The sequence below is a fragment of the Zychaea mexicana genome (genome assembly GCF_025766255.1).
Source record: "Zychaea mexicana strain RSA 1403 chromosome Unknown BDB00scaffold_57, whole genome shotgun sequence".
NCBI lineage: Eukaryota > Fungi > Mucoromycota > Mucoromycetes > Mucorales > Lichtheimiaceae > Zychaea > Zychaea mexicana.
In genome coordinates, this window is record NW_026516720.1 from 260,021 (window position 1) to 284,529 (window position 24,509).

At 41.9% G+C, this 24,509-nt stretch overlaps 2 protein-coding genes across 2 annotated transcripts; one reads left to right on the forward strand and one right to left on the reverse strand.

Moving 5' to 3' along the window:
- Positions 1-888: 888 nt before the first annotated feature.
- Positions 889-1,219, forward strand: BDB00DRAFT_874283 (uncharacterized protein; the record flags this gene model as incomplete). Its single annotated transcript, XM_053127209.1, has 2 exons — positions 889-1,087; positions 1,134-1,219. 2 exons carry the CDS (start codon positions 889-891, stop codon positions 1,217-1,219), a joined length of 285 nt encoding a protein of 94 aa, XP_052977814.1.
- A 17,257-nt stretch (positions 1,220-18,476) lies between these two features.
- Positions 18,477-18,742, reverse strand: BDB00DRAFT_874288 (uncharacterized protein; the record flags this gene model as incomplete). The annotated part of the gene is made up of 2 exons (XM_053127210.1): positions 18,477-18,634; positions 18,727-18,742. The coding sequence occupies 2 exons, from the start codon at positions 18,740-18,742 to the stop codon at positions 18,477-18,479; spliced, it is 174 nt and encodes a 57-aa protein (XP_052977815.1).
- Positions 18,743-24,509: the final 5,767 nt, after the last annotated feature.

Sequence of the window (24,509 nt, forward strand, 5' to 3'; positions counted from 1 at the left end):
TTTTTTGAATATCAATAGAATTTATTATTATAAGGTAGTCGCCAAAATCATTGTCAACTTGGTTGATCATGCTTACTTGGTGGGTATGGACTGGAGCTGGTCATGGTTCATAATTGTATCGTATTATATAGTTGTATCATATGGCAAGCGCTGAGGCACTTTATTAGAAAAAGGTTATAAATAGCCACGCTATCACTAGCAATAAAAAGTATCTTTTAACAACCCTCTATCCTCTGATTATCGTTTGCTCTTATTCTTTCTCATTGGCTACAGATCCACCTACCAAAAAGCGACTCAACAATTGGTAGCAGAAGAATATGGTTGTATTAGGCAAAAAACAGCATTAAAAAAACTAAGCTGCAAACTTAGCGAAAACAGAATGGCAAATGAACCTACAGCAGCTATTCTCCAGGCATTAAGAAACCTGCTGGAGAACCAAAGCAGACAAGATGCAGCTCCAGTCTTTTGAGCTCACATATGTAAACTCGACACATATGATGGCGACTGCAGTCTAGATACTGTAATTGGTTGGGTATGCATGGTGGAACCGTACCTCGAGATGACGACACTACCAGAGCACCAATAGGTTGCTTATGCTACAACACTTTTATGTAGCGAAACAGAAACTTGGTGGAAACAGCAGGAACAAAGAGCAGACATCGACAATTGGAGAGGATTCAAGAAACGTCTCTTAGCCACTTTCAGCCTCCCCCCCCCAATCATCTCCAGCTGGTGCATGATCAATTGGCTACACTGGTGCAGTCGAGTACAGTGACATTAGATGTCTTACAGTTTCAAATGGCATAGTCATCGGTCCCTACGATGCTAGATGAAGAGGCCTTGGATCGTTCTCAGAATGGCCTGCATCTAGTCATTCAGTTGTAAATCATGACATGCCTCCTAACCTCTACCAATGAATCGATGTGTCTGGCATTGGCAGTTGAAGCCGCACAACAACAAAGCCAGACCATCCTGAATGAAACTACTAACTATGCAGCTGCACCGACCATACAGGCACACCCACAAGAACAATTAATGCACCAGCTATATGCACAACAACAACAGCATACCATGCCTGAGTATCTACGTTCGTATGGTGTGGTGCCTATAGATCTTGATGCGATGTGTATAAGGTCCCCTGAAGCATGTCAAGGATCTCGCCGTTGTGGTAGCAACTGGCGCCAATAAGGATCTCGATGTAACAACAATCAAAATGTGACACAGCAAAGTCCAGTATCGAGTGTGACAAATAGAACAGTAATAAGATTCGATGCCACCAATGCAAATGGTGAGTGCATTGGTGAAGTTGTCTATGGTGTTGTTGCTGCATTGTCAAATTAAAGTGTGAATGCCAGCATCAACTTGGATATTTGATTGAATAAAAGTTGCAGCAAATCTTGCTTGTTCTCAAAAAGGAGAACCTAGGGTGATAAATCCTCCTAAAAAGGAAAACCTCGCAGTGATAATTGATTTATAGCCACTCATTTTACTTAAGAAAACTCCTCTTACCGTACGATAAAATACATTATCGTAATATGGAGAAAGTAAACCGCAACTGGCAATACATACAGCTACTGCGACTCTACGTGTGTATAGTGTCTCATAAAAGGCGAAGGGCGAACAGTAAGATAATTCTGTTATGGGCCCCAGGATGCGCAATCTCAGATGGAATGCACAAACTTGATACAACTGATCGAGAAGCCATGCTAAATCTAGTAAAGTAGTACGTCATAGAGAAAAATGCATTGTGGGTAGCAAAGTAGAAGAACAAGTAATGACTCGCGTCATGGGCGGAGAAAGCAAGCTGCCGTCAGAAGAAGTAACAAAGGAAATGAGTGTATTTTTTCTTGTCCGATCATTTCTTTTCCAATTACGTCAAATTAAGCGATCGAATCAATAGTAAGGAATTTACAAATGAAGTACATCCAGATCATTCATTTATATGTTCGCACACATGATAAACAGTTGCCTTATGGATAAAATGGATGATATAGTTGTCATCACATATTCCACTAGCTGAAGCAGAATTCCTTTTTCAGGATGAGCTTATATGATATCATCATCGTTTTGCTTTGTCGGAAGAATTGAGTTGAGTAAACTACAAGTCGATGATATCATCTGTAAGGATCCATCCATCAGAAGTCCAATAAATGACATCAGCGGCATCATTTGAGAAATATATAAAGGCGTTTATTTTTGAAGCATCGATCCTTGTATCTACCGTACACTTAACATACTACTCTACCTCAAAACTCTGTTGCCTTCCTACATTTCAATCATGGTTTATCAAATTGGTTCTTCTTCCCGCGATGTCTGTGCTGCTCTTCATGATGGGGTAAATATCACTATGCAATTGGTTTGTGTTGTGTCGTGTTATGTCGTGTTGTGGTGAACTCTATTGCAAATCTCAAACATGTATTGATCTCTATAATATTTTTCTATTAAGGCACAAGAAACTCTTATCCAAACCCCAACCTTTTCTCGTGTGCCTTCCGCCATGTCAGTTGATACTATATCGCTTACTGATGAAGACATTGATGGCAGCGGTGCCAACTCTGATTCCGAGTCTATTTCTGTATCAGTTAACCAATCGCAAGGCAAGGGATCCAGTTGGGTATTTAAGTATAGCTTCGGTAAGCGCTATGATGACAAGGACGGTAAGCTGCGCATCTGTTGCCTTAGTGGGAAATTGCACCAAAACTTTCGCTGCCGAGTAAAGCAATATGTCCGGATTGATTAAGCATTTGAACAAGGTCCATAGTATCACTAGGGAGTGCGGCCCCCACACCAGAAGCAAGTGTTCTTATGGTCCCCTTGATTCCTTTGTCTAGACGAAGCGTGCCCGTGTATTCACACCCGAGCAATTTCTGAAGGCCTTCGTCAGGTTCATCGTAAAAAGCAAACTGCCATTTACCTTGGCTGAGAACAACGATTTGCAGGAACTTTTGGAGATTGCACAATCTGCATCTGCCACGAAAATGGTGCAGCTCCCAAGTGCTGATACAATTGCGAATAAGGTAAATATTAGATACATTTTTTCCATGCACAATACAGACAAAAAATTATATTTTTAATGCCCCATTTATTACCTTTAGACCAAAGAGGAGTACGGCCTGTACAAAACTAAGTTACGCACCATATTGAACAAGATTCCTGCAATTTCATGCACACTTAATGGTTGGACCAGCCCCTACAATGATGCTTTCCTTTCTGTTACTGGCCACTGGATTTCCCCATCGACTTGGACCATGCATGAAGTCATCCTCAGCTTTGTACCACTGGAGGGGCCCCATTCAGCAGAAAATCTTGCCAATGCTTTTATCCGTGTCTTGAATGAGTTCGGTCTAGGGCCCAAACTATTTACTATCACGACGGATAATGCTTCAAATATGAAGAAGATGGCTCAGATCGTTGAGTACCACGCTGTTGACAGTGGATGGTAAGTATTGAGAGTATAAATGCGAATTTGAAATATTTAGCAATATCGGTTCATGAGCTTATACAATACCATCTGTATTAGGTCATTCCATGCAGACCAGCACCATATCCCATGCCTTGGCCATGTGCTGAACTTGGCGGTCCAAGACATCCTACGTTGGGGCCTAGGTCCAACGTTGTGCGACAATACTGGTGATAGTGATGCCGAGGACGAAAGTGACGAAGTTGATGTCAATGCAACCTTCGAGGTAAACGCAGAATGCGCTTTGGAGGAGCAAGAGATCGAAGCAATGAATGTGCTAGTCAAGCTACGAAAAGGAATCAAAAACATTCGGTAAGTGATTACTATCATTAAATACATATTCCCTACTCGATGGTATCATTGGCACCATTTACTCATTATACCTTTGATTTTACATAGTTCTTCGCCTCAGCACATGGAGCAGTTCATGCGCCAACAAAACTTGGATTGCTCCACTCAGCTCACCCTCCATTGCGACATGGCCACCTGCTAGAATTCGACATATGACATACTTGACTGTGCAGCCTTACTACGTGTACCATATAACGTACTTTGCTCGAATAGCACCAACGATGAGTTATTACCGTTCAAGCTCACAACGAAGAATGGAAGTATATCGACCACCTGAAGGAAATCTTGGTGCCCTTCTATAAGTCGACCAAAGCCTTATCTGCCAGTATGAGCCACCCTAGCATCAACACCGCGATTGTCTATTATAACAAGTTGATGGATACTTTAGAGGACATTGTCAGCGATGGTTATTCACCAGAATTAAAACATGTGGCCAGATGTGGCCTCGACAAGTTGCAAAGGTACTATTGCAAGGTAGACGATATAGATGTATACACAGTTGCGACGGCATTGGATCTGCAGATGAAGTTTTCTTGGTGGTGCCAAGTAGGGTGGGAAGACAAATACCAAGTTTGGAGCCAGCGGATGGTGCATAAGGCCTGGGCAGCATTCCCCAAATGTGCTGCTATGAGGCCTGAAGTGAATGACGAGATGCAAAGCTTGTACAGCCTATATATGACGTCCACGGCTGGTGACGAATTAGAGGATTACTTGGACAAGCGATTAAGAAGACCGGTACCAAACCAGAAAGGACAAGAACCACTGGTCCTTTTATACTAGAAATCTCAGCCCCAGTGGCCAAACATGGCTGCAATGGCTGCAAAATATTTGGCAGTCCCAGTCACTTCCACACCATCGGAACGTTGCTTTTCCCAAACTCGACTTCTCCTGCTATACACACAAAACCGCCTCTAACTGCATACCATCGAAATACTAATGCTTTTGGATTTGTGGTGCTCCTTTGACTTTCACGATTAAAACGTTTCCATCTCTTCGTTCCTATATCTCCTTTCTATACCTCTTTTTTGTACCTCTTTTCCCTAGTTCTTTTTCTCTTCTCTTCTTTACTATTTTTCCCTCCCTTCTGCTTTTGTAGGTTTTATTAAGTTCTTACAAAAAGTATAGCTTGCAAATACACTACTTCTTGGTTTTTACGGAATAACATTGTTCGTCACTTCCATTATAGCCTACTTTATACTAATTACCAAAATCACTAAATGCAATCTTCTGCCTCTCGGTTCTTTGGTTCTATGTATATAAAACTGGTTCAGTTCCAGTTCGGTTCTTGGTAGGAACCAAGCCATATTTTCTCAGTTTCAGTTCGGTTCGGTTCCAGTTCTACAGTTCTGATACGAATCCCTACTTAGGAGCAGTAATGTCTCTATATTATCCAGACACAAATAAATATTACAGTGCATGCTTCTATAAAGGTTGGATAGTGTAAGATAATGGTTCACTACTAGATAATACAAAGTTAAAAAGAGAGGGGTAATATATATATTCTATAATTCTATGATTTGTTATGGTATGAGATAGGGCAGTGATGTTACTGTTACAATGACTTATTTGGCTGGGTTCTATATTGGCTTGGTCTGGCTTTCAAGTCACACTAAACTCATCACAGCAGTGAACACTATGCACAATTTCTGACTCAGTGCAATATGAATACAAGTGAATGTGCCTTGTTTTAGTGCAATTGTGCCTCGAGTTTAGCGCATCGATGTCTGTGCGCATACATTACTACTCACCGCCAAGTAGTTATTGGACGGTTTGTATACTGACATAAGAGCGTTTATTTTTACACCGAAACACTGACCATTGTAAAAAACAACTATGCTTTTAAATGAGTTTCACTTTTGTGACAATCAAAAACAAGTAAATTTGAATTATTTTTGTCCCCGTTAATTTCACTTTTAGTCTACAAACAATTACACTGTTTAAAATATTGTGCAGTTGCTACTATTATTCATTTTTAAGTACAAATCAGAATTTTTTTCAATATTTTTTTAAAATATTGTAAAAGTTACAGAAATACATTTATTTTTGCAACCGCCACAATTTAAAACGCGGTTTTTGTCACAAAAATAACTATTACATATTTATAAATTAAAGTTTAGCAATTCATGCAAAGCCGCCTACATTTCGTACGACCGACGTCTGCGCGCCCATTTAAAAAAATTTTTTGCGCGCGCGTTTACTTGTAAAGCGACGTCCCACCGCTCACTTTTAAACTTTCCATGCATTGACGGCTACTTAGAAGCGACGTCCCACCGCTCACTCTTAAGCTTTCCATGCATTGACGGCTACTTAAAAGCGACGTCCATCAGCCTAGGCTATAACTTTCCATGCAATGACGCCTACTTAAAATCTCAACCAATCTCCCTGAGCTACTATAGTAATGAGAATCGAAATAGGCTGGAGCTGACTGCTAAGTTAGCCAATATGTAAAACCTGAATAAGTACTGTTTACATATATTAAAACCATACATATGAAGAGGGGAAATCTATACATAAACATTTTCTTCAAGTGATTAAATTTAAAAAAACCTTCCTACTTTCCTCTTAATTTATTTGCATTTTCTGTAAGTTATAGTCATCATATATATGTGCTTTAAACCTTTATCAGTAAGAATATTACCAAAAAAAAAATTTAATAAAGAAGAATGGTGCTAGATACAAAGAGACCAATGTAAATTGTAATCTAAATAATAACTACTATATATAATTCCAAGATCTATCAGTATATTGTAGAGCCTATCCTAGGTCCTATAGATCCTCAGTTCATATACATATGAGATGTTCCCAGCCTTATTAACTAGGGCAAATATAACCTAAATAAGAAGGGGAAGAAAGAGAACTATCTTTATTATTTTTGGATGAACATATAATATTTATCATACAGTAAGAGGAGTTTTCTTGAGTAAAATCAGTGGCTATAAATCAATTATCACTGTGAGGTTTTCCTTTTTAGGAGGATTTATCACCCTAGGTTCTCATTTTTTAAAACAAGCAAGATTTGCTGCAACTTTAATTCAATCTAATATCCAAGTTGATGTTGGCATTCATACTTTAATTTGACAATGCAGCAACAATACTATAGACAACTTCACCAATGCACTCACCATTTACGTTGGTGGTATCAATTCTAATTACTGTTCTATTTGTCATGCTCGATACTAGACTTTACTGTGTCACAGTTTGAGTTTGAGTTTGAGTTTGAATTTGAGCTGTGCTATATCAGCATCGCAAAGGCCTAGGCATCCGAAATGTTGCCCTACATTTCTTCTTCGTCTGTTTATGAATTACTGAAATTGAGTTGCTATGTACTTATAAAATCAGGTTGTTTGTTTATTGCGAAAGTAGACTGACTGTAAGATTCTTGGGTGTTCATAGTAAACACGTGTATGATAAAACAATTATCCTACTTACTCTGTGCGTATGGCATTTATAAGCTAGGGGCACTTATGACATACGTCACTTGTGTGGTGTGATAAATGCTACTGTATACCACAGCGGAGCTGTGCTATAACTATCATTTATAGGACATCTAATGCATAAAGGAGTACATGTAAACTATCCCCTTTTCTAGTACAACTATGTCATACTTTTCAACACTACAACAATAGGGCATTGGTGGGTTGCGACAGTCCCTATATGAGCCACCACCTAGTAGTGATAGAGGGCAAAAGGATACTAAGGAAGACAAAAACAGAAGAGAGAGAGAGTAGGGGTTTAAAGTGTGGGATAGGGGTAACGAACGAGGACTAATCAGATATCTTATGATAATAAGATTTCTAATGAAATTAAGAAATCTATTAATCATTAAGATATTAAAATATAAAAAAATAAATCTAATTTTATTTTATTTTATTCGATTTGTTAAAATCGAATCAATAGTCTGATTCCTAATGCTGGGGGGGGGGTCTGATAAAAAATCTTTGATTTTTTTGAAGAGGTCTTAACTTTGATGAAATCAATCCTAAACAACCGGTAGGTTGTTATTTAGACTTAAATGAGAATCTGGAAGATTCCATTAAGTCTCCAACACAACTGATAAGAAACGATTCAAGATGAATAGCTATAAGGATATGTTGAAGTAAGAGAGAATGAGAAGCATAGAAGTGGCCTTAGATCCTAGGTGCAATATGCCTAGGCCCCCTAGCTAAAGCTTCATACGGCTAGTATAGTATATGTACCTAGTAACACTAAGGCCACATCTTATAGTTAGTAAGTATTCTTTCTAAGCTGCTATCAAGTTGCAAAAGGCCTAATCTATTGTGGTACCAACTCTGATATCCTAGGTGAGATAGTGAAGCTGTGGACCAAAATATGGTTACTGATACGAAATATTCTTGGCTTACTGCCCTTTTAATTATACTTTTCTTTCATCGTTTTCTTATAAGCCATCATCTGTAGCCCTGCTCTTAGGATCGCTTCTTCATATAACTTGCTAATATCATTCAACCTCTTCGACAATCACATCCATTTGTTGTCGTCCATATTCTCATCATTGAGACTATACTTATCAATTTCAGGTCCTTCACTATGAGAGGGATATTGTGATGCTAAGAAGAACAGTGTATATTTGTGGTCTCACCTAGCTGACATGCAAATGACAAAAAGCGTTACCTTCAACTACATCTCCTACATTCCCAAATACTACTGCCCGAGCTGTCATAGGCAAATGAACAATATCTATAAATTTTGTTATAAATAACAAATTTTATAATATTATTCTATTCTAGTCAAGCTCCGTTCATTTCATTCACTCCAGGTGTCGAACTAAAGTTCTAGCCTAGAAGAGGGGGTTTGCTCACTACCGTTGCACCACTTAGAGTGTTTTAAACATAATAGTTGAAATTAACCCTATTGGTTAAGAATCTTATAGTGTTTGAGAAATTATTTTTTTTTAAAAAATTAATTTCACTATTTATTATAAACACTTAAAAATTATAATACTTATAATTTTTTACATATTTATAATTTCACTAAAAGCAGAACACTAATGGTTAACCCCCATAGTATCATTGCACCGTTTGTACTATCCTTTCTACTTATCCTTATCAGTATAGATGATAGGCTGACCCCGCCTTTATGATGATGCTATACTATGTGCATATATGTAGTAGTTTTGTAACTCGGTTCTAGTATAATGTGAGGTGTTATTGCTCCATACTTTGATAAGCACTAGAAGCAATAGGTCCACTCATATATAAACAAGGTGGTTGTATCTGTGCTCTTAGTTGCAGTTGTTATTGCCTTTACCTAACCACTGAATGAGTCCACCCCTAGTAGGACCGCATTATGTCCTTGCTTAGATATCAGCATTGAGAAGAAGTTAACAAAGAGTCGGCTAAACAGCCTATTCTCAGTAGGCAGTATTAGATGTAGGGGCTAATGAGCAATATAGGTCAAGTAAGTGTCCAATGATTAGGACACTTGGATACTTTCTTATTTTCCTATTGATAAACTCACCCCTCCGCTTCGCTTCTGTATGATGTGAGCCCCTTCGCTTCGCTGTATGTCACATCTGTCCTTCAGGAGCGAGTTTACTGGGGCTCTGCCCTAGACCCCGGGTAGGGGGCAATGCCCCCTACTGCCCCCAAGTGTTCTTCAAACAATGCTGAAAATTTGTCCTAAAAGTATTCTGCTTAAAGTGATGTCGAAAACAGTTGTGGAAATCTATTGTTTGGTTAAAAAAACAATGCTGTCACTGCTTTAAAATATGCCCAAAGTTAATACTTCATATATAGTAAGAATATTTGTATCATTTTACCGTGTCAATGCTAATTACCTGAGTTGATGCATTCTATACTCTCAGATGATTCATGTCCAGCACATCGGCAATCCTCGCAAATAATGAGGTGGTCGTGCAATTCGATGTACACCTCGCAACAGGTTAGAATCTTCAAAGGTGGAATTCTCTTGCTCTTGAAATGGGTCTTGGACATTTTGTTGAGATGGAAAACTTTGGACATTATAAAAGATGCGATGGTTACACGCTCAATCAAGCTCGCTCTACTTACTAAAGCAAAGACCGAAACTCAATTCATTGTTACGGTCTGGAGATGCTTTTGCTAATATGACATTGATGATCATATTTGCATCCCCCCAACACTTGCTCTAAACCCGAACCCCTACCTAATTATATTGCATTTTAGAATCAAAAAACAGGGCGACAGATGATGCTTGACAGTGGAATAGAAAGAAATAGATGGATAATAATAATAATGGAAATTACAGAAGAAAAAAGATAGGTATATAGTGATGATGGTGGTAGTAGTGAGGATGGGTAGAGCAGCGTAAAGTTCTACTCGTCGGTGCTAGTGTGTTGTGTGTGTTGTGATGGTTGTGTTTGTTGTGGTTGCGGTTGTTGAGGAGGAGGAGGATTTAGGAGCACCTCATGGTAGACGATGTTAGTGGTGGAAGCTGTATTAAGGTCGGTAAAATTTTGGAGGTCGATGGCAATGCAGATATTGTTGGGATTGGTGGCGCGGGAAAGTGCAACATACAGTTGACCATGCGCAAAGACAGGCTCCAGAAGGCGAATGCCAACATGCTCGAGTGTTTGGCCTTGCGCCTTATGAATGGTCATTGCGAAGGCCGGGCGGACAGGAAATTGACGGCGGCAAAGGATAAAAGGACAATCACCCTCAGACGTACACATATTAATGAGAGGGAGATAATGCACCTGCCCTGCATGCCCTTGGTCGATCTACTTAACAGCAATGCAATGGTCGAGAAGGCGGGTAACAAAAAGTTTTGTGCCATTGCACAGACCTGCATCCGGGTTGATGTTGCGCAAAAGCACCAATGGCATACCCACCTTGAGCTGTAAAGAATGGGATGGGATACCACTGGCACTCAAACTATTCAGGAATTCGACGGGATAGTTTGCTCGGGCGTAGTCCAGATCATCAGCATCAATAATGTGGTTGGAAGAGGTGTACTCTCGGCCTTCACCAGAGAAAAGTGTGTATACAGCCTCGTTGATATCGTCGACGTCAACATTCTTTGCTGCCAAAATAGTGCGACTATGATAATGCTCTGGTTGGGGGTCGAAAGAGCGGATCGCTGGATATACGGCATCAATGAGTGGCATAATGTCATTTGCATCCATGCGCCATCGTTCAGGAATTTGGACAGCTTCAGTGTAAGGCGGTTGCCCATTACCAATTGCTAAAAGGGTATCAGCAAATGCAGCGGCATCAGGGCCAGCCTGACGAACGCGCATATTGGTGGTAAGATGCAAGACTTGAACGTGATGCTACCAGAACGACGTTGTGTGGATAGTCTCGCCTACTATCTCTGACCGGGTACCCCTCTTTACCATAGGAAGCACTTGTCGGATGTCACTACCAAATACCACGACCGTGCCACCAAAAGGGATTTGTCCATATACTAGATCAATAGCACCCATGATGTCACATAGTGACCGGTCAACAGCTTCAAAGTTGTGCTTGCTGCACATGACAGCCTCATCCCAAATAATGAGAGAGGCTTGCTGTATAAGATATGCGTGGGGACCACCAAGGCGAAGATTGCATGTAGTATCGGCATCAGCGTTCAAAGGGATCTTAAAACGACTGTGCGCGGTACGGCCACCAGGAAGTAAGATTGCAGCAATACCAGACGTAGCAATAGGTAGTGCAATTTCACCACGCGAGCGGACACGACTCAACAATGTCTTAAACAGATGGGATTTGCTGGTACCTCCAGCTCTGATGACAAAGAAGACACAGGAGTAATAATGGGGGGCGAGGACGTCCATTGCATCGGTGATGGCTTCATATGCAGCTCGTTGCTCTTCGTTGAGTGTTGGCAATAGCATCTCAAGGACGCGAGACTGCTCATTGACATCAAATTCACAGCCTTTAAGGATTACCAGACCTTGAAGTCGTCGTAGGAGATCCAGCTCAGTGACGAAGGTCTGCGGCAACAACGGAAACTCGGAAAGATGATGGCCGGTGACCTGCAGCCGGGTTTCGATGTCCTCAAGTGCACGCTGGTAAATCTGCTCGAGTTGCTGCTCGGACAACTCAGCTTCATTGGGCAGAGAGAGCGTCCTGCGCATCTCAAAGAAGTAATCGTCTGCCATTCACTCGCGATATGTGGTCCACAGTGATGCTGGGTCAGAGGGAGAGCAATTTGTCAAAATATAGACAAAGAGTTGTCTTATTGCAGCAGCTGATGGGGCAACCTAGGAAACCTCCGCCATACAACGATCCCATTCTTCATCAGACTCTAACAAACCACGGGCAACATCAGCTTCCTGGAACGTCGCATATGTTGTTCCCTCATACTGCCTCAGAGAAACAAATCCAGTGGGAGCACAGACAGACAGCAGAAGGAGGCGAAGGCAATATAATTCCATGTTCGAGAGGGAAGCATGGAATATACGTGTTACAACATTTTGGAAAGGAGGGTTGGTGCGAGGGCTCCAACGGCGATTTCTGTTGTCCTAGGTGTAGTGCTGAGGGATATCTGAGTAAAGATACTCTTCTGTTGCACGATTTTCGTTGTAAAGGCAGGAAAAGGCAAGAAGCTTCGTGCCGGATTCTGCCGCGTCACGCGCTGCTCGAACTTCTTATGGTGTCATATCGTCACGTAGATTGACAATCTGTTCGCCAGGTAGGTGAAGGTCCAAACATACGACTGTTGGATAGTGCATATGCACATCAAACTCGAACGTACGATGGATAGCCTAGCATTTGGAATTGCTCTACTTCGTTGACCGGCTCGGCAGCGGCATTATCGGTATTGGTGGTGGCGGTTGCAGTGGTTTGTATTTGTGCTCGGTCAGTGCCCTTGGTGATGTATTTGCACAAATACTTGATGGCGTGGTTGGATGTGCAAATTTCAACGTTAATGTGTGCATCGTACTTGTGGCTAAGGTAGGGGTTATACAGCACAATATGTCGGTTGTCGGCGAGAAAGTTGGATGCGGGGAAGTGGTGGCTGTTACATTGGTTTTCACGGCGTCGATAGATTGGATAACCATCTCGATTGACGCGTGTTTTGTTGTTGTATAATTTTGGATAGCCTTGCGAGCAACGATTATCCTTCATACATACAGCAGTTGTGCCTGGACCACATGGGCCGTGTATCATACACAATGTCACTGTGTGATACAGCTGTGGCTGTGTTGCAGGAGGCAACTCAGCAGACACAAACTGGTCATAGTCGGTGGGATTACGTGGTCGGTCTTGTTGCTCCAAAATGACCAGAATATGTACATGGGGCAAACCACGCTTCTGGAACTCGATAGTTGCTATGTACCCAGCAACTTGGCCAAAATATTTAACTCTTTGATATCGTGGAGCAACTCGGTAAGTTTGAGGTGGAAAACGCGAGTTGCGATATCTGGACGGTCGTATGCTTGCTGACTAGGAAGAAGCTCCGCGACGATTTCAGGCCATCTTAGGTTACAAGTAAACGTAATGAAAAGCGCCGGGTTTCCTCGCTAGCGGACGATTGCCAATCCATCTTGAAGCATCTGCTTCATGTAGCGTGGGCCACCCGTAAACGATGCTGGCAAAATAACTGCACGACCAATCTGCCTGGGATCCGTATTGTCACCGACGCCACTATACAGCTCAGCACGTATCGTTCTTTGGTGGGTGAGGATGAAGCTTAGGCAGGAGAATTCGATGCGTGCATAGTTGTCAACCACCATCTGTTGGAAGAGCCGCCCAGAACAGTGCATGAATGTCTCGCGATCGCCATTACGGATCATGAGCAGGTACGCGCAATGCTCACGCAGCGTCACTTGGATTGTGTCGTGCGACACCGATTCACAAGTCAAACCTTGGAACCATCCATTGTCGCCAAATGGAAACATCAGGACATAGTGGAGCGGCATATACGATGCGTGCAAGGAGCTGATACGACGAAGACTATTAGCACGATCACGAATGACAATGTCATGCTCGCGTGCAGTGCTATCCACGGTGCGTTCAACAACCATTGCCGCCACTTCAGGGTAGCCCTGCTGATCATAGCGACGGCCCAAATCGCTTTGCCGGATGACAGCTTGAAGGGTTCCAAGTGGTTGGTCGCCAAGAGCTTCAACAGCAGAAACGAAGGTGCGTGCCAAAGGATTGTGTGTTTCCATGACACCTTGCAGCAATTGGATCGTCTCACGAAGAAGCCCGGAAAACAAACTCGTACGTCTTACCAGTTGCTCCTGCGTATCCACGAAATAGATCTGCGAATAATTCGCTTGCGCCTGGTTGTCAGGTCTCAGTGCACCAACAGCATGGTACATTGTACCATTGATACAGTAAGTGGGCACGCCACCAGCGCCACTTACTAGGACTGGATCGACGTTATCACCAAGAATGGATGCAAATGCAAACATACTGTTATATGCCCTAATGATGGTGTGGAAGTTGACACTAACAGAATTATTGCGATCATGATTCGTTAGGAGGTCGCGAAGTGGAGCAGGAGGAGTGCGAGGAAGTGGCAATTGAATTTTCCTGGAAAGACAGCAGAGACCAAAGCAAGGATTACGTATAGACGATGCTTTGAGCTTTTCATCCAACCACATCAGCGCACCACAAAATGGACAACAGGAATCCATCCGCAGCAACACATGACGATAGAAGGAGTCGCCAGCAGCATAGCATACATTTGGCCCAAAAACGTCTTCTGGATCGAAGGGGACTACACGCGCAATGTGGTATTGTGCCCCATGCTCGTGCTGGACATTGCTCGGGTTAAAAGGGCAGAGGCGGTGGGTGCGGCGCATGTATGTTGGTGCCCAGCAACTGGTGCAACGCATAACTCGTGCGGTGGTGGTAAGAGTAGGCGTAGTTGTTGAGGGAGGATTGGCAACGGTAGGAGATGGTGGTGGAGGCGAGGCAGCAACAAAGGGGGTAGTGGTGGTGGCGAGGCAGCGACAATAGGAGAAGTTGGTGGAGACAAACTGTTGATGATAGGTGCAGGTGATGGTGGCGAGGTAGTAGCTATAGGAAGTGTAGGAGGAGGATTGTCAGTAATCTTCAGCGAAAATTGCATTATCACCTAAAATAAGTAAGTAGACAGTACTGTGGTTGATAGGGTTAAGTGGGCATTCTCTATGACTACGCCGACGATGGGTGCTCGAGCCACAGACGCAAAAGGTAGGCGCAGTAGGGTCTACAGAAACAAACTATCTGTAGCTTTCAAAGTAAGCAAACTGCTGCTGCAGTAATATTTAAATATACATGGTTATAACATACGTTGCCTATTCTACGGCGAACATTGCGAGAATGCACTAGACATGGCATATTGCGATTTGAGCCACAGTGACAGACATGATCGGTTGATTGCTTTGTCGAGAAATGTGCAGAAAAAAATTAGTTAGTAAACTTGAAGCTTATTTAGAGTAGTTTGTCAGAATCCTGGCAAATGGGGAAAGATGCTCAACGATTTTCACAAAAACACCTCAAATGTCATTGATGGCAGATGAAACCAAGTAACACACCTCTTGGGAACTCATATTGAGAAATGCAATATAGTAATAGTTCAAAAAGACGACACAAAGTTGAAGTTTACCCAAGTCTCTCAGGAACGTGTAAGGAAAAATAGCATGGGTGTTGCAAATTGAAGTATCCAAAAAAGGATAGTGCTGGGATTGAATCGTAACGACCTCTCTCTCTTTCAGAGTAGATGTAAGCCTATATAGTGATGCGTCAAAGTTCTAAAATTATTCATTTGTATGCTTACGCTTAACATGCCTGAACACCCATGATGGCTTTTTAATAAGTTTGTATTCCCATGTCGTTCCTTGTTTCTGCAAAAATTCCTCAACACGTTTTTTGTCCTCTTCATCAACAACAAAGAGTGCGTCACGAAATCGTCTTGAGAAGTCATTTACTAGACCATGTCTGCGCAGTACTTTTACCTGGTCCATGAGATGGAATGCATCCTTTAGAACCCTTGTAGCCATGTATTCTGGATCGTTGCGTAGATGCTGCGGAAGAGTATGCAGCACTTATTCACCGAACACACAACTTTCTTGATCTACTTCAGATACTGTAAGGCCATTTTGGTTTTGTTGTATGCTATCAGCTCCATGTATGCTACTTTCGTTATCGTCGTCATCATCAGCAACTGAGTCAGTATCGCTATCATCGTTGCTTGGCTCTAGAGTATAGTCCTTTAGTTCGATTGTACGTTTTAGAGCGCATTTTCAATAATGGCATCCTAAGCATTCTTATTTTCTGTACCATTGGATGTTGTGTGCTCGCCATCTTCTACTTCTTGATTGACATGAACCTCAACAGGCTTATATGTTTTCAAATCATATATACGAGCTACAGTCTGGAAAGGAACAGCGCCATGGTCCTGCAGTGGTTTCCCTTCTATATCGAGTGCACCAGGAACTAACACATGCTTGATTGTAATGATTGCTTGATTTTTCTTCAGCTTTGTTCTATTTAGATACCCCTATTGATGACTAATTTTACCATAGGCCGCAGCTCTGATCATAGCTCTGGGGCGATAAGAGATGTGCATCCCTAAAAAATGTTGGTAAGTACATTCTTCAGTTTTTCAATTCCTTGTTATGTTTTGATGATACGCGATGTACTACCTTCAGTTATGGGTCTGCTTATTTTCTGACCGAGTAGAGAGACATTCTTTGCATGATGGTATATTTGAAGACTGGCCCAGGCATTGAGTGCTGCGTATCATATCTGCTCTGCTGATAGTGTGGACTCATTCCAATTACTAGTCTGTATGTTTTGTGGCTTCGGTAGTCGATGTTGAAGTACGATCTCGCAAATATCGGCTAGCTTCATATTAACACGGTCTATCAAACCACGCGATTTGCAGTAATGTCTAACGTCATATCCGCCATCCCACTCAGTGTTAAAATCGCGTGCTATTTTTTCAAATCATTGATGATAGCCCGTCCCATTTTGATCACCAATGCGCTGGAAAGTAAGTTTTCCAATGCAACAGGTAGTTCTGTAAAGTTACTGACTTGGTATATGTGGACTGTGTCCTCTCAGGCGATCTGGATGGTAGCAGTTTTTCCTTGGCCGTACTCTATAGGCCATTCGCAATCCAATCCAACCCACAACTTGCCGTTGTTCAACCCGTCCGCCAGCAAGGATAACTCTTGTTTTGTCTAGTAATATGCTGGCTGCAGCTTATATATTTTCTGCGTCAGAGAAGCACTGTGGAACGATGGTATCTGGTATCGTGAGTATTGGATGTGTATCAACTTCTTGGGACGTTGTACTAGGCTCCGGGGCTATCATGCGAGAAACATTATCCATCAAAGATGGCCAAGCTTTTTCCAACAGGTTTCAGTCACCTCGTATATTGTTCGTGAAAAAGATCTCTGGCTGTTTATGTCCGTGTAACGATAATGATCGTTGCATTGTGTTGAATGCGTACTTAAGATGTGATAAGGACTTGGTTGGAACAAAAAACTGTAATCGCACTTCCTTGTATTTGTTCAGTACTGTATATAGTGCTGTGAATGTTGCTGTGTCGTTGATTTTGCCCATAAGCTTGATTATCTTGAAGGAATGGTCTCCTTTGAGAAACTTAGCATCAAGCACCTCCATCTGTTTGTCGAGCTAGTGGCGAAGCTTTTAGATATAATCAGTGTAAAACATCCTGATGTACTGTGTTGACAGAATACAGCCAGAGTATCTGCTGGGATCCTTGAAATCTGAGAAATCTTCTAGCTGTGCCTTCGTACTGGCAAACGCCTGATCGATCGATGGAATCTCGTGGCGAAATGGCGCTGCATTGAGGTATTGAAACACTAGGCGAGAATGGCGTAGGTGATGTAGCTCTTGTAGTATCTTATGAAAACGCTTTGGGCCAACCGCGTTTTGCATACATGGGCGCAAAAGATCCCCCACAAGCTTCAATAAACCACTGCGGTGGGTCATATATCCTATGTATTGACATTGCAGGAACTTAGGCAGCTGGCGGATAATGCTTTAATCATTGGCAGTGACACTTTTTTTATCCAATGCAAGAGCCATTCGTGTACTCATAACGCGTTGCCAAAATATAAAAACAACTGCACATGCAATTAGCATCATGTTGCAGAAGATATTGAATTCAAGTCAACTCACTCTGCCATATCTACAACTCGTCGTGGTTTATTAGTAAATCCTTTGGACTTGAGGCGAGATTGACAGCTCTGGCATTTTAAAGTCACAACGTCCTTCAGCAAGAGATGCGGAATCCAAAGGAATACACGAGAATAGTACAGCGCCTCGGGCTCGAGCTTTTTGATAAGAGCAAAGAACAGATCAGGCAGCAGCACCCAAAACGTTCCCCTTTTGTATTCTTTAGGGCACTTTTGAGCTACAATCCAAGCTTACAGCTGTTCGAAGTATTTGTCTAGTACATCATTTCTTAACTTCTCGGCTTTTTTTGGATTGCTATATGCTATAAATATAATGATGCATGCTGCCGAGCAAAAGTTATTTTATTAGCATTTTCAGCCAATTCCTCAATTACCGTCTGCACAATGTATTTGCTTCTTCCCATTCGGCATACCGTTTCGGTCACTATTCTTGGCTTCATCTTTGCTGCCTTCGCCATCACTACTGTCTTCAGAGTCTTCCATCTCATCCACGATTTCATCTATATCTTCAGTAGGCACAGATGCTAAAGCCATTTCTATCAAAGGAATTACTGGGTGGATTTAATCGCTCGTCATCGCATCCTCTGCTGAAGCAGCTTGAGATTCATGGCTATCAGTATCAGACACGGCTAAGGACAACGAGCTTTCTGCTTCCTTGACAGTGGCATTGCGAGAGACTGACGCAGTGCTACCAGATGAAGTATCGCTTTGCTGTTCTCCTTATCTGCCGAAGGACAGTAGAGACTGACGAGGATCTGCACTTTCTTTTTTTTTAGTCTACCTACTTTGTGATTTAGATGATTTTTCTGACCTCGAGGTTGTGCCATTTTGAATGCGTTTGTACTTTAGCATGAGATGAGATGATTTTAGAAGATGAAGGAGAAGACTACGACCAAGTCAAAACGAACAGGAGAGAAAGAAGTAGGGGAACATCGCGTCGTTCGAAATGCTGAGGTGTTTCACACAGCTTTCCTAGTAGACTTTCTATTGGGTCGTGCTACCTAGATATATATTAAAGAATGAGATTTTATTGGAATTTCTACTAAATTAAGCATTGATTGGCTCAAATATTAAAGTAACTTTTGATTGGCCAACACAGCCCCACCCATATTATCTGTGCCAATAACCTACCAAGATCTGAATGATTCAAGTCATTAAATGTCATATTAGCCAGTATAGCACCAGGACCCCATGAAAGTTCCAAAGGTACCAATTTGATTACACTGCTACTTATCTTTTTGCTGGTTGATTCTGGAGTCTCGTATATATGATTCTGAGTTCCTTTCTTTTTTATATTGATAGAGCAAATCAATAATTTCCTACGTCTAATAGTTGATGATCTATTATAATTATATCATGGTAAAGATATGGTTATTGATGACAGTTCCTTGGTCAAAGTGCGAGCAGCTCTATTGCTCGTTTCATTCAACATACGAGCTTCAAGTAAGGTTTCTAGGTTTACAGGTCCACACTCATCCTACGGATGTAGCCATTGTGACATTTCCTAGCCATCGCAATTAGAGAATCCAAAGCTGTGCGATTACTCCAACTTTTACTTTCCTTAGAGATTGCAGACAAAGAAAAAGAACTTAGTAGATACAAAAGCTTGGAAGGTAGCAAAAACAGCTACCGAAAGGACATAGTTGGAGAAGTCAAGTGGAACACGCTGGTCTGTAAGGAATAATCTTTAAGTATAGATAAATCTCTTATATAGTTAATCTTGTAGAAGTTATAGCTTAATTTTTATATGAAAAATGTTATGTCTTTTAATTAATATATCCTTAATAGATTATACATTTAAATAATATAGTAAAAAAATGATTTATCTTTTTATATGTATATATTTCTTAGAATATTTGATTTTTTTTCTATTCTAAGATGAAACATTTAAAAATTTATCTCGGTTTATGATAAAATTCAAAAAGATAATAATTAAAAAGAAAAAATATATAAATGTTATATCAATTGATTAAAGAACCTTTTAATGATTAAAGCTTTTAAAGATAAATAAATATAACTTTTATTGATTAAATCCAGAATGGTAATGAGGAGCCTAACTTACAGGAGTAAGTTGCTCCTCTCTTTAATCTGTAATAGGGATCCGCACGGTTCGGTTCGGTTCGGTTCTTGAAGGGAAACGAACCGAATCGTCTAAAGCAAGAACCGAACCAACTAGAACCGACTAGAACCGACTAGAACCGACGAGAACCGTAGAACCGAAGAATCGAACCGAAGAGCCAAACCCTTCATGTATATAAAAAAGGCAAGATCCGGTATCTTTAAATGAAAGCTGATGTGTGTGTTCAAATGTCGCGGTATACTTGAATACTGCAGTAAAAAAGAATAGTTTATTATTGTACATTGAACAGCGATCTCAAAATGAATAAGAGAAACAGAATGTAAACATTCTTATACGATGTGGGTCATTGCATGGTTAAAAGATTGAAGCACAGTTTTTACAAAAAAAAGTGGAGCTTATAGTACTTACTTAGAGCGACTTCGTATTACTAGTACAATATGTTATCGTAACATTGGAGGAATTGAACCACAACCGGCAGTACATACAGCTGCTGTGTCTCTACGTGTGTATAGTGTATAGTGTCTCATAAAAGGCAAAGGGTGAATGGGTAAGATAATTCTGTTATGAGCCCCAGAATGCGCAATCTCAAATGGAATGCAAACTTGATAAAACTGATCGAGAAGCCATAATAAATCTAGTAAAGTAGTACGTCATGGAGAAAAATGCAATGTGGGTAGCAAAGTAGAGGAACAAGTAATGATGTGCGTCATGGGCGGAGAAAGCAAGCTGCCGTCAGAAGAAGTGTTTTTTTATTTTTTTCTCTTCTCTTCTTTACTATTTTTCACTCCCTTCTGCTTTTGCAGGTTTCAATAAAGTATGGCTTGCAAATACACTACTTCGTGGTCTTTTTGAAATAACATTGTTCGTAACTTCCATTATAGCCTACTTTATACTAATTACCAAAATCGCTGATTGCAATCTTCTGCCTCTCGGTTCTTCGGTTCTAAGTATACAGAACCGGTTCGGTTCTGGTTCGGTCCTTGGTAGGAACCGAACCGTATTTTCTCGGTTTCGGTTTCGGTTCGGTTCCGGTTCTACGGTTCTGATACGGATCCCTAATCTGTAAGTTGTCCCCCCCTCAACTTATGGAGTGCTTCTTTAATGAATTTTTCAAAGAAGAAAAATTCTGAATTCTCTATAAAAAAACATTTATATTTTTTGTCTTGGTAGAATTCATATTGATATAACTTTGTAGATAAATCTTTTATTTGTAATACTTTTAATAGTTTACTAGCGGTCCTTCCTCGCTTCGCTCGGATGAATGAGCCCCTCCGCTTCGCTCCGTGTTATTCAACGGAAACGCGTCGCAAGGGGGTTCCCCCCTTGACCCCCAAGTAGGGGGCGAACCCCCCAAACCCCCCTGTCAAGCGAGGTTGGATCAATGTTTTGGTATTAGATGCTAATTGTCTGTTTTCAAAAACAAAAGCAAGATCATTGTGCAGTGCGAAGTAGTCTATCATAGAAAGTCGTCAAAGTTGGATACTTAACTATCTCCAGTTTAGAATGCAATGCGAAAAGAAGTGTTGACAAAGATGATGTAGTGATATTGATAAAAAGAGAATAGGCAATATAAAAAAAGAGAATAGGCGATGTAGAAAAAGAGAATGGGCGATGTAAAAATAGAGTAGGTGACATAAAGAATTATAGAAGAACTTCGTGAAAAACAACATTTCTTGTGCTTTGGCCTTGCTGACCCACGATACGTGAGTTCTCAGGATCTAACATGATTCTGATGGATGAAGGGGTGCGGACGCGCGACATGGCTACATAGAGTAGACTATGCGTGAACGGAGGTTCAGGCAAGTAGAGGCCGACAGTGTTGAAAGTTTGACCCTGTGCCTTATTGATGGTCATAGCGAATGCCAGGCGAACAGGGAATTGGGTGCGTTTGAAGAGAATGGGCGAGCGTGTTTGCAATGGTGTGAGTGTTATGCGAGGGATTAAGACAATGTTGCCAGCATGGGGTCCAGTAGCTATTTCAGCTTCAAGTACATATCTTTGAAAAGAGCGTACAATCAGCCATGTCCCATTGCAGAGACCACTTTGGGTGTGCAAGTTTCTCAAAAGCATAATTGGGCAACCGACTTTGAGTTTTAGTAAGTGTGGTGGGAGGTCGGATAGATTCATGGAATAGAGCAGCTCTGGTGGGTATGTGATTTGATCCTCTGGATCATCCACAGTATCTGCGCTCGGGAATTCGTGGATAGTGCCTAGGAAATGGTCGAGTATCAGATCGTTGATTGCTGAAACGTCGACATTTTTTGGAGTTAGAATGGAGCGACTGATGAGGTAATCGCGATCCACGTGTGGTGCGTCAAGGCTGCCGTAAATGGCTTCGATGAGCTCGTACGTGTTGTAACGTGGCATGAGCATTCGTTCTGGAAGCCGGACTCTATCATCAGTGGTTGGCACCAACAGCTCAGCACCATCACCAATGCGAAGTAAATACTGAGCAAACTCGCGAAGCTCATTTGCATTATTAGTGTTGGCAGCTTGCTGGACGCGCATGTTGGTTTCAAGATGGTAGATGGTGACGCTGGGCCAAATGGATGAACGATTTAAGCACTGCTGTACGATCTGCGAGCGCGACGCATTTGGTATCACTGGAAGGACCTATTACCATATACTTTACTGTGAGTACTATCGCTTAATAGTAAAAAACATGCAAAGTAGAAGAGAGGATACAATGTTGGATACCTGGCGAAAGTCACCACCAAAGACCATGATCTTTCCACCAAACGGAACATCGGCAAGCGCGGGATCGTCATGTTTCATGAGATCCTGGATACTCCTGTTTACAGTCTCAATGACGCTTTTACTGATCATGGATGCTTCATCCCAGATGATCAATCTTGCCAAACGTATAAGCTGCGCGGTATTGGAGCGTAGGGTAAAGCTATACACTGTTGTTTCGTTGACCTCTAAAGGTATTTTGAACGTTGAGTGTGCAGTTCGTCCACCATCGAGTAACAAAGCGGCAGTACCACTTGTAGCTACAGCGAGCGCAATATCTCTGCCACGACGAACATGTTGGAGGAGTGCATTGAAAAGATATGTCTTTCCAGTACCACCAGGGCCATCAACAAAATGCACCTTTGGCTGATTTTCCGCTTGGCGTAAAGATGCATTGACTGCATTAAGGACAGATTGCTGATGCTCGTTAAATTCTTGTTGAGGAGCAGGCATCAGGGCAAGTCGTTCCACAAGTCGACGGTGCTCACGAATCAACAAAGGCTCATTGTTGGCATAATTGTTTGGGTTGGCTGGAAGCACAAACCCATCAAATTCAAGAAGCGATCTTGACAATCCAAAGAGCACCAATTCAATATCCAAAAGGCCTTGGTCATAAATGGCATCCGTGATGGGCAAATTTGGATCGTTTAAATCTTGGCGGGCTATGTACAGAAAGTCTTCAACCATGCTATCGCGGTGACGAAGCCATAAATCATGTGGATCTTTGGGTTGACAGAAAGCCACAATAACTGCAAATAGCTGACGAAGAGCATGGGGGCGTTGATACGTTTGAGCTTGATCAAGGCATTGATGCCATTCTTCTTGCCCCGTCAACAGGCCACGTCTTCGTGCTGCTGCCTGGAATGATGGCATCAGTACACCATCTACTGTCCGCAAAAATTCAAAGCTGGTGGCACCGGCAACATGATACAGCAAAAGTCGAAGATGAAATTTCTCAACTTCGCAGGGGGAAACAACATAGACACGACCGATTGTACCACCAAAACCTCGTTCACGTATTTTCCAGCGACGTGTGCGCTGAACAAATACAAAGTGCTCCGGGAAATTGACGTAAAGAAGGTCAGAGGCAATGGCGTCGTCTGGGTTCTCTTGGTTGTACTGAAACCATGCTGTCAAAGTTGTTTCATGTGCACGGCCTTCGATTACGTTCCCCGGAGTATCATCCTCATCGAAATGAGCAGTTTGTTCATCTACCAAGTGGATGGCCAAACGCTGGTGCACAGGAAATTCTTGGTGAAGGGAGAACGAAAACAAACGCCAGCAACACTCTGAAGTGGAGACATAGCAGGCGTCGAGGTGGGTGCAGATCTCGTCTATTGGTTGACCATCATCACCATTGTTGTTTGTCACTTGACGCTGTGACACTACGGCAGATGCATGATCGTGGCCCTTATAAACGTATTTGATGGACTGTATGGAGGAGCAGATTTCGACGTTGATGTGAGCATCATATTTGGCACATAGGTATATGTTGTGCAGTACAACCCAGCGATTGTTGAGATTAACGCGATTTTTGGTGACATAGTCACCATTATTAGGTCTCATATAAAGCGGGTAACTGTCGTCGTTCCATTGTGTCTCGTCAGAAAACTGTTTAGGTAGCGCTTCGAGCATCTACCATCGACCATGCATGGTGAGCGTGGGTTGAGAAGCCCGCAAGGTCCATGCATCATATGCCGTTCAACTGTCGCGCGTGTAGGATGATTGCTGTCGGGAAGTTGGGCAGAAACAATTGCATCACAGTGGGCTAGGCTAGTAGG